Source organism: Lucilia sericata, unplaced genomic scaffold (assembly GCF_015586225.1).
Source record: "Lucilia sericata isolate MDLA Ls3-8-SP2 unplaced genomic scaffold, ASM1558622v1 Contig000246F_arrow, whole genome shotgun sequence".
Lineage (NCBI taxonomy): Eukaryota > Metazoa > Arthropoda > Insecta > Diptera > Calliphoridae > Lucilia > Lucilia sericata.
In genome coordinates, this window is record NW_023994272.1 from 283,396 (window position 1) to 296,445 (window position 13,050).

Sequence of the window (13,050 nt, forward strand, 5' to 3'; positions counted from 1 at the left end):
CCGATTATACTAGCCTCTTCGGGTATGTCGAGCTCTAACACCTGGTTATACATTATATTCCACAAAAGTGGACCTAGAACTGATTCTTGTAGAACTCCTGATAATGTTCTGTACTGTTACACCTCCGGTTTGTCTTTACGGGCCATTTTTAGTGCTCTATTATTCCGTCTAAGCCAGGCGCCTTTGTGTCGCCAATCTTTGAACTGATTTCAATTAGTTCCTCTTCTGTTACTCCCTCTATATCAGTTTCTGTATAGCTGAACATCTCTTGGTATGGTTGTCTTGGTATGACTTAGACTATTCTTCCAAGGAGCTGGGAGCATTTCACCTGGGTAGTCCGTTGTCCCTTAAGACGTGACATTACAATTCTATATGCACTTCCACAAGGATTGGATTCCACTTCTCTTAGAAGCTATTTGAAGCTAGCTTCTCTTTATAGCCTGTTGAAGTTCTCGCCTTACTATATGATATGCATCCCTTCGAATGTTAGAGTCTTGCCTTGACCTTTTTCTTTCGAATATTCGTCTTGTCCTGAAGCAATTACTTCTAAGCTTTGCGATTTCGGAGTTCCACCAGTAATATGATTTTCTCTTTTCGGACTGCCTTCGTCTTGGCATTACTGCATCACAAGCCTTCTTTAAAGTATCTTTAGTGTGTTCATAATGTTGAATTATGTTCCTATCTGAAGACAAGTAGGCTCCAAATTCATCTAAGAACGTTTGTGGATCAAGCTTTTCATGTGCTCATCTGCAGAAATAGTGTTTTATCCTTGGGTTTTTGGTCAAATTAGCAGAGCTTGATATGGTAAATACAATAGCTTGATGATCGCTGTGGTTATAGTTTTCACTTACACTCCATTTAAGATCTTTTGCAATAGCTGGACTTAAGAAAGGTAAGGTCGACAACATTATTAAATAGTCACGATTGTGGTCTATTCTATAGTCAAGACTTTATACTATACGATTGTCCTGACTGTGGTCTATTCTATAGTCCCTTATCTAATCGAGACAATTGTGTCTCCTATATTTAAAAAAAAAAACTATACGTTATTCGATAGTCTATTATCTAATCTATATAATAGTCGGTTCTGTAGCCGAGACTATAATCTATTCTATATTCTGTAGCCTATTCTATAGTTTAAGGTAGAGTCAATTCTATCTAACTTTAATCAAAACTTTATTCAAAACTTTATAACCTATTCCACAGCCTAGTCAATAGACTATTCTAAACTCGAGTCAATAGTCGAAATCCACTTTATTCAAATTTTTTTCGCATAGTTTCCTTTAGTGTACATATTCATGCACGAGTTGCTTGTATTTTATGTATAATTTGACCATAATATACAATATTTATTTGTGTCTATATAAGTGGTTAAGTTTGGTGGCCTTTTAATTTGAAATTAAATGAATACTGAGCCACAAAAATAATGACCATTCAGGTACATTCATGTATGTACATACATATATGTAACATCAAACATTATTCGTATTTGATATAGTTGTAACGCATAATTGTATATTGACCACAAACATAATTATTTTATTTTACTACGTTTTTATTTATAATGTTAAAATTAAATACATGTTTGTAATATGAGGGTGTATATTTGGAAAATGTTCAAAAAAAAAAATAAAAAAAATTAAAATAAAATTCAATAAATGATTATTAGTAGAGAATAGTAATGGAACATATTGTATTCAGGAAAATTTTTTCAATGTGGTTAGTTTAATATAATTGAAGGCAGACATTAGTAAACTACCCACTGTGCAGATAATAATTAAAACGGCTATGCGGAACTGTTTTGAAGATTCATTAACAGTTATTATAATTGTTTGGTTTTTAATTAAAGCTTTCGAAACTGTCTGCAAAATTTTAAAATTACTTTTTATTTTGTAATGAAATGCACGAGTCTTAAGTCTGTATTTTGTTCAATTATATTTAATATTATTTTTAAACAAATATCTTTCTTTCAAGTGTTTAGTTAAGAATATTTAATTCTTTTGTTTTATTTTTCTAAAAATGCAGACGTTTTTATAACAAAGTTTAGCCATAAAATATTAATCATTTCTTAAAAGAACATAATTTATAAAATTTAATATCTACATAAAAACCCTAAATGAACCAAAAGCTTTTAATATCTTATTAATTATGAATTTAATTTAAGAAATTAATTTTTTCCAAAAAAGTAACATTTGATATTCACCCAAAAATTGCTACTTTTAAAACCTAAAGATAATAAATTTTGTTAATAATTTCTTTTAAATAAATAATACAATTCAAAAGCTTAGATTACAAATATGCTAAGTCCGTATTAACAAAAATTCAATAGAGGCTAATAAAAATGTCTGGAAATACCTAGGTAAAGCTATAACTTCACAATATTTCATTCTAAGCTCACAAATCACTACAAAGATTTACCTTTTGAAAACTACAACAGCACAATATCAAAACTTTTTTAATTTTATGTTATAAAGAAATCACTGCAAACATTTGCTAAGAAAAATTTTATTTAAATTTCTTGTTTTTTTTTCTCTTTTCTATATTGTTTAAAATACAAACATTAAAAAATTTTTGTTATTAATAAAAAACAAAACAAAAAAACTTACATTTGTATGAAATAATGGAAAACTTTTGATGAAAACCACACACTTGAAAAACCACATAATACCACCAGCACACCGGCACACAAATACTCTAGTAGTACAAGGATAACTAGGACTTTCTTCGTTGAAAACTTTTAAATGAATGAAAATATAATTTTTATATTTTCTTATTAAACAATATTAAATGTATTAAATACAGAACAAAAAAAAAAAAAAAAACAACACTAAAAGCAACAGAAAGGAAGCAGTGACTGCACAAAGATGTGAAACTAATGAAAAAAACAAAATAAGTTTTACGTTGGGCGTATGTGTGTGTGTATATTTTAATGAAAATTAAACAGGATGGAATGTTCAATTTCTACATGAATGATTTAAGCGTTGAATCATGAAATAGAAGAAGGTAAACAACATGATATAAAAAAAATGCTCAACTTTATAGTTAGTGTATAAATATGTTTTCTTGTTGAATAAAATATTCAAAATATAAGTAGAAGACATACTCTTAAAATCTTTGCATAAATTCACAACTATAACATATCCCAGAAGTTTTGTAGGGAGTAAATTTAACCCCAAACTTTTAAAAGGCATAAAGAATATACACTTTATTGTCCCTAAGTTAACTAAAGGAAAGACACTTTGCATATATTTATCTATACTGCGACTTCGAAACTTAAATTACTAATCTAATTGTAATCAAATTGATGAATGGCTTAATATATAGGATCTAATGACTTTCTACTAAGGCATACATATAACCAGTTTAAACTTACCCCCTCCCCTAAACTGCAGGGTTATACATTATAAATATTCGCATTCCTGTATGTATTTAATAGTATATGTTTGTATGTATAAGCAAATAAGTAAGCAACATCCTTTTATAAAATTATAATGAAATAAAAGTCAATAAAGTAAATGCAAATTATATTCCGTTCTCTTCAATCAATACAAAATTAATGAAAATATGTACTTTGAAATTAAAACGAATTAAAAATACCCTCTAGATAGATTTAAATTATGATAAGTGTTTATGAATAAATATTGAAAAGTAAAGAAATTCTAAACAAAAATCAATACTTTTTGTTAAATTGTATTATTTGATAAAAGACTTAATTAAATTTTGAAATAATCTTCAACATTTTAATTTGTTTATAATAAATGTGAATATTGACTTACGTATACCCTACAGAAAAAGTTACCCTTTTATACCCTACACCACTTTAGTGGGGGAGGATATATTGGGTTTGTGTCTATGTTTTTAATACACAAAAATATTCGTCCTGTACCACTCTTAAACCAATCAGCTTAGAATAATTTTCTGAGTCGATTAAGTCACGTCCGTCTGGCTGGCTGTCCATGCAAAGCTTGTGCCCCAGGTACAGGTCGCAATTTTCAAGAAAATTGGAAGAATTTTGGCCCAAGAATGAAGCCTATTGAAAATGATGATAATCATGACATTATTTTACCTAGCCCCGATACAACAAACCCCCCGCAAAAAGGGGGATAATACACACATAATTATGTTAATTATACTTATATCTCGATAAAAATCGGCACAAATAAGTTCTGTAAAAGCATTGATAACCTTGCCAAATATTTTAATGATCGGGCTTCAGTTGACCCTAGCTCCCATACAAAATCCCCTTCTGAAAATGACTTGAATGTTCACAATTCACTTATAAACACTAATATCGCGAAGGATATGATCTTGTGACTCCACCAACATACCTGTGATTCATGAATTAGAAAAGGAATGCAAAATAATGCGTCAATATTAATTGATATTACCTCTGCAAGCAATGCGTCAAGTTTTTTGTCTTTGTACCTAATTGATGAGTCACAGGTAAGTTGGTGGAGTCACAAGATCACCCTATATGATGTTAATGAAGTATGTGAAGAAGATGGAAGACAGTCTGGAAGCAACGTGCATCATAAGTTCCGAATCAGAGTCAGATTCGGACGACGATTTGCGTTTACAACTTAAAAGAGTGCGATTTGAAAGTTCAGGTCCATCAATATTATAAACATAATAATAATACTTTTCTATTAGTTTTGTAATAGATAGCACTGTATATCAATGTTGAAGTAAAGAAAAAACAAATGAAATTAAAAAAAAATTCAGGAAACTTTTCACTTTTGCGACTTACCTATAATTCATAGGAAGTTCATATGTTCCAGAAAGTTGTTTATTGAGATCTTAGGTATATTTTCGTAGTTGATTTTTTTCTTAAATTTTGCTACTTATAGACCTGAACGGGGAAAGCATTTTAAAAAGAAATTTACTTTTTTCGATTCTGATCATGAAGATAACGTTTTTTTGACTTCATATGTTCACAATTTCTGTTCTTTGGGATAAGAGCAACAACATTCTCTCAGAGAGTAAATAAAAATTCCGAACAGTTTACAAGATATGAGCCTAAGAAAATGATCACCTTTTTTTCAAAAATGACACCGAGACCCCAAATCTTTGGGGGCCTATAACTAAAAAAGTGCATGACTTTGGGCAAAACTGGAAGACACCGGTCTTCTTACTTTTGGTCTTTTATCATATAGTGATATCCGTATATGGTTATTTTTTTGTGTTGCACGGTGTTATCAAATAATTAACGTAGTATATAATTTTTAGCTGAATAAAACTGACTAATCAATACATCTAAGTATGACTGTTTAAACTACTTTTTGAGACCCACTTATTAGGGGGCTAGATTAAATCGAGGATCTAAATATATAGCAAATTTTCTTCACCATTAAAACCTTATCTATAGAAAACATTTGATTAAAGTTTTATGTTGTTAACTTCTCATGCGTAGGTTCTATAGTAGTTTTTGCATATGAACTTATGCACGTGGCTACATCGTTTTAGAACTTCATATCAACATAGAAAAACTTGGTAATGTCTTTCAATTGTAACCTTGGTAATGTCTTTCAATTGTAACTTACTTACTTATTACTTTTCAATGACTACTACATATAGTTCAACTTACATAGAAGTAGTCTAATAATGTCTTATTAATAATATGTTATTGAAGCTATATAAGCTGTATACGTTTTACATTGACTAATTTTTCTACTTGTAAGCGATTGTGGTAAGTACTTGACTCCAATGACATTACCGTCTCAAAATAATGACTTCAAATGCTATTGTATAAGTAAATTTATGCATTTTAACCCCTTACTTTTATTAAGTTCTTGCTGTGTTTATACATATGTATGTATCTATACATCTGCTATCTTTTTCGATGACTACCTGTACCCTATAAAAAGTTGTAATCTGATCAGGCCAAAATTTCACCTAGTTTCCATACAAGTGGGTCTAACTTAAAAACATGAAAAAATATCTGAAATGAAATCTATTCCACCAAAAAAAAGGAAATTAATTGTATTTACTCAAATTTCAATAACTACTTACTACATATCATCTACATTACTATAAGTAAGTACTTATTTTGAATTTTGTCATTTCACTTAATCGCTCGCTAGCAACTGTTTTTTACTCGCACAGAGTGAAAATAGTATTTCTAAGCAGATGTGTTTGATTACTTTTGACAGCGGACTAAAACGAATACGAAACCCTGGTTCATATTCTGTGTCGGAAATTTGTTTTGAACGTAAAACAAAACCACTTTTTACAATTGCTTATTTAAGTACTTATTTGTAAGCAAGTATAAGGTAGGCCTCCATATTAGTCCAACATATCGCCAAGCTCCATAAAAGAGGATCTGTCCCTAAAAAATGTTTCTATTAACTCCAACAATCGTAATATTGCCAACAATCGTAAGATAAGTAAATTTAATGTATATTTTATTCCAATTTGGAGATCACTGGTCAAACCACTAATGGGGTTCAATTTCTAAACTTAATAATTAAGATTTTTATACCCTACACCACTTTAGTGGGGTGGTATATTGGGTTTGTGCTGATGTTTGTAACACACAAAAATATTCGTCCTATACCGACCTTACAGAGAAGAATTTTCACTTACAGAGAAGAATTTTCACCAACAAAATAAATAAAACTCAAAGGGGGCCATGATTCAATCTCATGAAAATAAACTTTTTATACCCTACACTTCTACAGTGGGTTGGATATTATATATTTGTACTAATATTTGTAATACCCAAAAATATTGGTTCTACACCAAACTTAAAGTATACCTATCAGAATCACTTTCTGAGTCCATGCTATATCTGTCCATCTATGTGTCCATGTAGACCTTGTGCCCAAGCTACCATTGACAATATTCCATAAAATTGTATGCAACTAGTTCATACTCTTCTCTTGAATCAAGGACGAAACCTATTGAAAATTGTTGAAATTGGTACATATGGACGTATGAGTGATATGGATTTTTTGTATAAAAAGTATACTCCACATAATTCTATCCAATGAAATACACAAGTTTGTAATTCTTTTGATCACCACGAACACCAAAATATGTTAAAGAAAAATCCCAAATTTGAAGGATTTTTCTTAACCTTAAAGTTGTATATAACTTTACACGACATCATTATAGTGCAACGATATCATTGTTACAGGCTTAAAATTTTGCTGCAATTACGGGATCATGGCAACATCTACACATTTCCCAAATAGAAGGGAAAATGTCTACAAATTCAAGTGGTATAAACAAAAATGTATTTACCATATACTTACAATAAAGCCGCCATGGAACATCACAATATCCTTACTAACTGCAATCATACAAAAGTTATTGCAATTGCTAAGGAAGACAACAGAGCGTTTCATAAAAAATATGAAAGAAAAATTTATAGAATTCTTGGAAATCATTAGCAAGGGGTATTTTATGTTTATGAGTTCTAGGAATTTTCGTATACGTTTTAATATAACAGATGCATTAGAGTTAGTCCATTGTTATTGTTCTATTTATTGAAGTAAATAAGTATAAATATGCAGTTACAAGTACCAGGAAAACTGATTATAATAATAACGAGGAAATTTTTAGGAAAGCTCTCTGTTTCGCATGAATCCTAAACCCACAAAGACGTTGTAATGTCTTACAAAAAAAATAATTATAATACTATAAATACTGTTAAAGCCGAGCGAATATTATGGCATTGTTAGCAATTTATTAGACAATTAAGGAACAAGTTTATAATTTATATTATTTCGATTTTGTTGAGATATTGTGTGAATGTAAGTTGGTATTACTACTGTTGTTATATGTTAAATATTAAAAAAAAAAAAGAAAATAATTTATTTCCATAATTGAAGGAACATATGAGAGGATAAGTGAGTCTTTGAATAAGATAAGTTTTTAACATAATATTGTTTAAAGGAAAATTTAATATGAAAATTCTTGTGATTAAGGATTTATTGAATACTTTAAATGCACGAATTTTTCCATTTTTATTACAATAAATAAATTATAAAAGCTTTCAAACATATCCATCTTAAGGTTTTGTTCATGAGCTGAATACAATTAATTTTCAAAAACTTCTAAGATAACCAATGTGCATCTAAATAATTGTCTGTTGAAAGCACTATATGTTCCCCTGAGAAAGTACACATGCCACTTCAAAAAGGGGTAACAGCAGACGGTGGTTTGTTTCATTACAACGGACGTGTGTTCATAAACAAATTCTTCAAGAATTAAAATTTTTCTAGAGGAACAAATAAAGAGAATTTTTCTAAATTGTTCTGTATGAAAGAAATATTTGTTAAAAAAATTTTCAATAAAAAGTCTTGGGTAATGTTTACTTGAAATAATCTGCAAATTTAAATGTTCCCGAAATTTTTGGAATAAAACTCAAAATATCATAAACTACATGATTATACAAATATTTAATTGAATAATAATTGACTTTGTTTTTCTATTCGAAAAAAGCTATCTACTGTTAAACATGTCCAGGACATTTACTTTCATAAGTCTCTTAGTTTTACTAATACTGATCTGCATGGCAGCCCAAACTCTAGCAGTACAACGTTATTGTGGAAAAATTTTAACCGATTACATGAAAATGCTTTGTCGTGATGGCTTTAATGCAAAACCACTAAAACGTAACCATTTATTGGCTGATAGTAAGTAATTTAAAATGGTTTTAAACTTAAACTTTAAATTATACAAAAAAAAAGTAAGAAAAAACTTTAAGCTGCTTATAAATCCAACTATTTTGATTTATGTGAACATTATTAAACAAAACAATAAAGTTTTTGCCTTTAAGTAGATTTTTTTTTTTTTTTTGTACTAATTCTATTCTATTATTACTTTTCTTTGCAAAACTTATTGTATCTTTAGCTAACGAATAGTTTTTTTTTATTATTCTTCTTTGCTTCTATATTTTCTTCCTACTATCAACAACTTTACGAAAATTTGTAGCAAATGAGTTTGATTATAATAGTTTGGCAAATGACATCATAAGTTTAAATATGTCAGACTCTTCAAAGTCGTTAGAAAATCCAGGCTCAACAGCATATTCAACGTATCCTATGAAGATATCTCAAACACCACAACACTCCCTCAATCGTATATTGTCTAAACTATACAACAGTTGGATGTTGACACAAACTCAACGTAGTCGTCAACGTCGTGCTCCTAATCCTGCTGGTATATATTATGAGTGTTGCCTTAAGGGCTGCGCTACCACAGAGATGATTGCTTACTGCCTTGACTAAGCAGTATAACCAGCTAAAATAGCAACAGCAGCACATTCCAGATTTATATATAAAAAAAAAATTACAAAAAAAAGCAAAAAAAAAAAAAAACTCCTAATAATTTATAGTTTAACATAAATTTTTAAATACTACTATACATATAAAAAATACAATACATATGAAAAGTTATAATACATATTTATAAATATATAAAACATATATTTTGTTTAACTGTTTAACTTTGATGTTTTTTGCATATAAAATTTATTTAATTTAATTATTAATCAAACCTATTAAAAGCTTGTTTATAAAATATAGTAAAAAGATTTTTGAATTTATTTAATTAAAACTAATATTTTCATGCCTAAGCCTGTGTTAGGTTTCAATAAAAACAAGCAAATTTTCCATTACTCCTCTGAGCTTTTATACAAAACTTTATACTTATAATCTCTAGCGAATATCATGTCATATAAATACAATTACTCATACTTAGACTTAAGTGTTTTGTATTACCCTAAATGTAAAACAAATTTTTAGTTAGAGAACCTTTAGCTAAAAACCTAAAATCTTTCTTTGAATTAACTCGTTGTAGTTGACTACTATGGAAGTAAAAACTTTTAAGAAATATTTTTGTATATAATTTTTTGTAAAAATTTGTTTCATATTTTGAATATTTTGTTGCAAATGAAAACATTCTCTATTTAATATTTTTTTTTATTAATATTGTAGGCATCTTAAATTTTATTTTAAGAAATTCAAAATATAAAATAATATACTCTAATGTATTATTTACAATAGTCTTCTTTACTTTGTATAATTCTCTAATTATATTTATAAACAAAATATTTTCCTTTTTGTTTTGTTGTCAATCTTACACATACTAAAATAATCACAATATTACGGTCAGTTACCTAGGGAACGTACCATTTTAAGATCTTGTTATTGGGAAATGAAAATAAACAGAAAAATTTAATAAATTGCTTGATAATGGACACACACAGTGTGTCCTGTCTGTATTCGTGTGTACCATTACTCCTACAATGGTATGTTTGATAAAAAAATATCTTAAGATTGTATTCTGAGGTGACCAGAAGTATGAATATTGGCTGTGGACTAAAATATAATGATTAGTCTATGGACTAGTTTATTGCCTATTGTCTAGACTTATCGATTGACTGTTCTATGATATAGTCTGCGGAATGTTGTATGAAGAAGTATTTAGAATTATATATGGACTTGTTTATGTGCTTATTAACTAACTAACTACTAACTAACTAACTAACTAACTAACTAACTAACTAACTACTAACTAACTAACTAACTACTAACTAACTAACTAACTAACTAACTAACTAACTAACTAACTAACTAACTAACTAACTAACTAACTAACTAACTAACTAACTAACTAACTAACTAACTAACTAACTAACTAACTAACTAACTAACTAACTAACTAACTAACTAACTAACTAACTAACTAACTAACTAACTAACTAACTAACTAACTAACTAACTAACTAACTAACTACTAACTAACTAACTAACTAACTAACTAACTAACTAACTAACTAACTAACTAACTAACTAACTAACTAACTAACTAACTAACTAACTAACTAACTAACTAACTACTAACTAACTAACTAACTAACTAACTAACTAACTAACTAACTAACTAACTAACTAACTAACTAACTAACTAACTACTAACTAACTAACTAACTAACTAACTAACTAACTAACTAACTAACTAACTAACTAACTAACTAACTAACTAACTAACTAACTAACTAACTAACTAACTAACTAACTAACTAACTAACTAACTAACTAACTACTAACTAACTAACTAACTACTAACTAACTAACTAACTAACTAACTAACTAACTAACTAACTAACTAACTAACTAACTAACTAACTAACTAACTAACTAACTAACTAACTAACTAACTAACTAACTAACTAACTAACTAACTAACTAACTAACTAACTAACTGATGTAGATGTAGGAAAGTCATTGGTGAAAAACCGGTGAATGCGTGCCATTAGGAGAATGTGTTTCATTTTTGACATCCAAATATCATATTGTTAATAAGTTTAGATGTAGTTTAAAATCGCCAAAAATGAACAACATCCCTCCATTGACACGCTAATGTAAAATTTGAAGCACTTCGGGTTACTAGTTGTGATGAACATACTACATCTTTTTCCACACATTTTTTGCTGGGCTATTATGAATGAATTGAAATTATATGTATTGCTCTATATATTACTGTATGGACTAACAGTATAACAAATACTTTTGGTACAACGGTAAATTTCAATAATTTCTGAAAAAAATGCAAAATTAACGAATTCGCCATCCTTGCCTTATAAGAATACTGTTTGGAAAGACCTTATAAGATTTTCTGATATTAGAAATTATCCTTGTTTATAATATCTTCCTATAAAAAAAGTATTGGTGGTTACCCAAAATATGGCCAGCCTAAACTTGATCCCAAAACGCAAATAAAAACGACAATATAAAATAAAACTTGTTATAGTGTCAACGATAACTTTTTCTTATAAAATACAAAATACGAAAAAATAAATAATAATAAAATAAGAAAACAATTCTCATAAAAACTTTCCTTTTCATTGACATTAGTTTTTATGTGTTACTTTTTTTTGTATCTTTACAGATTTTCTTCATGCTTTAAAATGCTTTGCCTAAACTGAGAACGACTTCAAATCCCTGGAAAACAAAACTAAAAACAACAATAAGAGACAATCCACTACAAAAATCTACAAAGTACAAATGATGCAAAAAAAGAAAGTATGAGAAAAAATAAATAAACACTTAAGCTTTTGAGTTTACAAGGATCCTAAAATATTAACAAAATAATAAAATGAAAAAATTTAGAATAAACGACACCATTGTTCAAATAAGCAGAAAGAAAAATGTTACAACTACAACAATATAAGTGAAAAGTTTAACTGTTAAATCAATTACAATGACAATAAAAATAAAAAATAACTTTACAATAATAGCAACAACAATGCAAATGAAAAGAGAAAAAATAATTTACTTAAAGAACAATAAAAAACAAGAAAATGTCAAAATAAATATTTACTTACAACAAGAGTCACACCTGACCAACAAAATTTATATGACAACGACAGCGAGAGTATAATGTAAAATAATATAGGGAAAATATATGTGTTTTTTGCAACAAAAAAACAACAACAAAAGAATGTAAAAAATAAACAATAATAAATTACATTTAAATGGAAATAAATGAAATTTAATCTAGCTTAACATTTATATTACAATCAAACAAACGAGTCTACAATCTAAAAAAAAGATGTCATATTTTTTCTTTTGTGATTCGCATATCAGGAATGGAAAATTTAAATGTTGAAAAAGTACTCAGTTTTCAAAAAGTTTATGGACTGGGCTATTTATTGGTCTGTTGACTATCCTATGACATATTCTATTGACTTGTCTATGAACATGCTTATGATATAGTCTATGAAATTCCCTATTGACTAGGCCGCTGACTATTCTATGGTCTAGCCCCTTGATTCATCTATGGAATATTCTATAAAATATGATATGGTGGTCAATCGTCTAGTTATGTTATTGTTTAGTCTATTGACTAGTCTATTTTATGGAATAGTCCGTTGACTACGCTATATTTAGCTGAATCTATAAACTGTGTACCTTCCTAATTTCTAGTCTATGAGCAGGACTTCTGACAACAATGCGTTGTCAAAATTGGAACGCTGGTTGTCAAAATGATAACTAACTGTTATTAAAATGTTATACACGTCAGTTGTATAAATGGTAACAA

General features: G+C 28.5%; 2 protein-coding genes across 2 annotated transcripts in view; both read left to right on the forward strand.

Annotated features, from left to right (window-relative positions):
* The window catches only part of LOC119602636 (acid sphingomyelinase-like phosphodiesterase 3b), a 281,130-nt gene that overhangs the window by 104,334 nt on the left and 163,746 nt on the right, over positions 1-13,050 (forward strand). The window contains exon 3 of the mRNA XM_037954250.1: positions 11,899-12,032. The gene's annotated coding sequence lies outside the window, so the exon portion shown is untranslated. The remainder of the gene's footprint in view (positions 1-11,898; positions 12,033-13,050) is intronic.
* On the forward strand, positions 8,516-9,233 carry LOC119602643 (probable insulin-like peptide 1). Its single transcript, XM_037954264.1, has 2 exons — positions 8,516-8,639; positions 8,938-9,233. The coding sequence occupies exons 1-2, from the start codon at positions 8,516-8,518 to the stop codon at positions 9,231-9,233; spliced, it is 420 nt and encodes a 139-aa protein (XP_037810192.1).

Excerpts from the sequence above, each read along its gene's own strand:
- LOC119602643 (XM_037954264.1), top strand. The coding sequence starts at position 8,516 with ATGGCAGCCCAAACTCTAGCAGTACAACGTTATTGTGGAAAAATTTTA. Across the intron at positions 8,640-8,937 it reads TAACCATTTATTGGCTGATA|CAAATGAGTTTGATTATAAT; the intron begins GTAAGTAATTTA and ends GAAAATTTGTAG.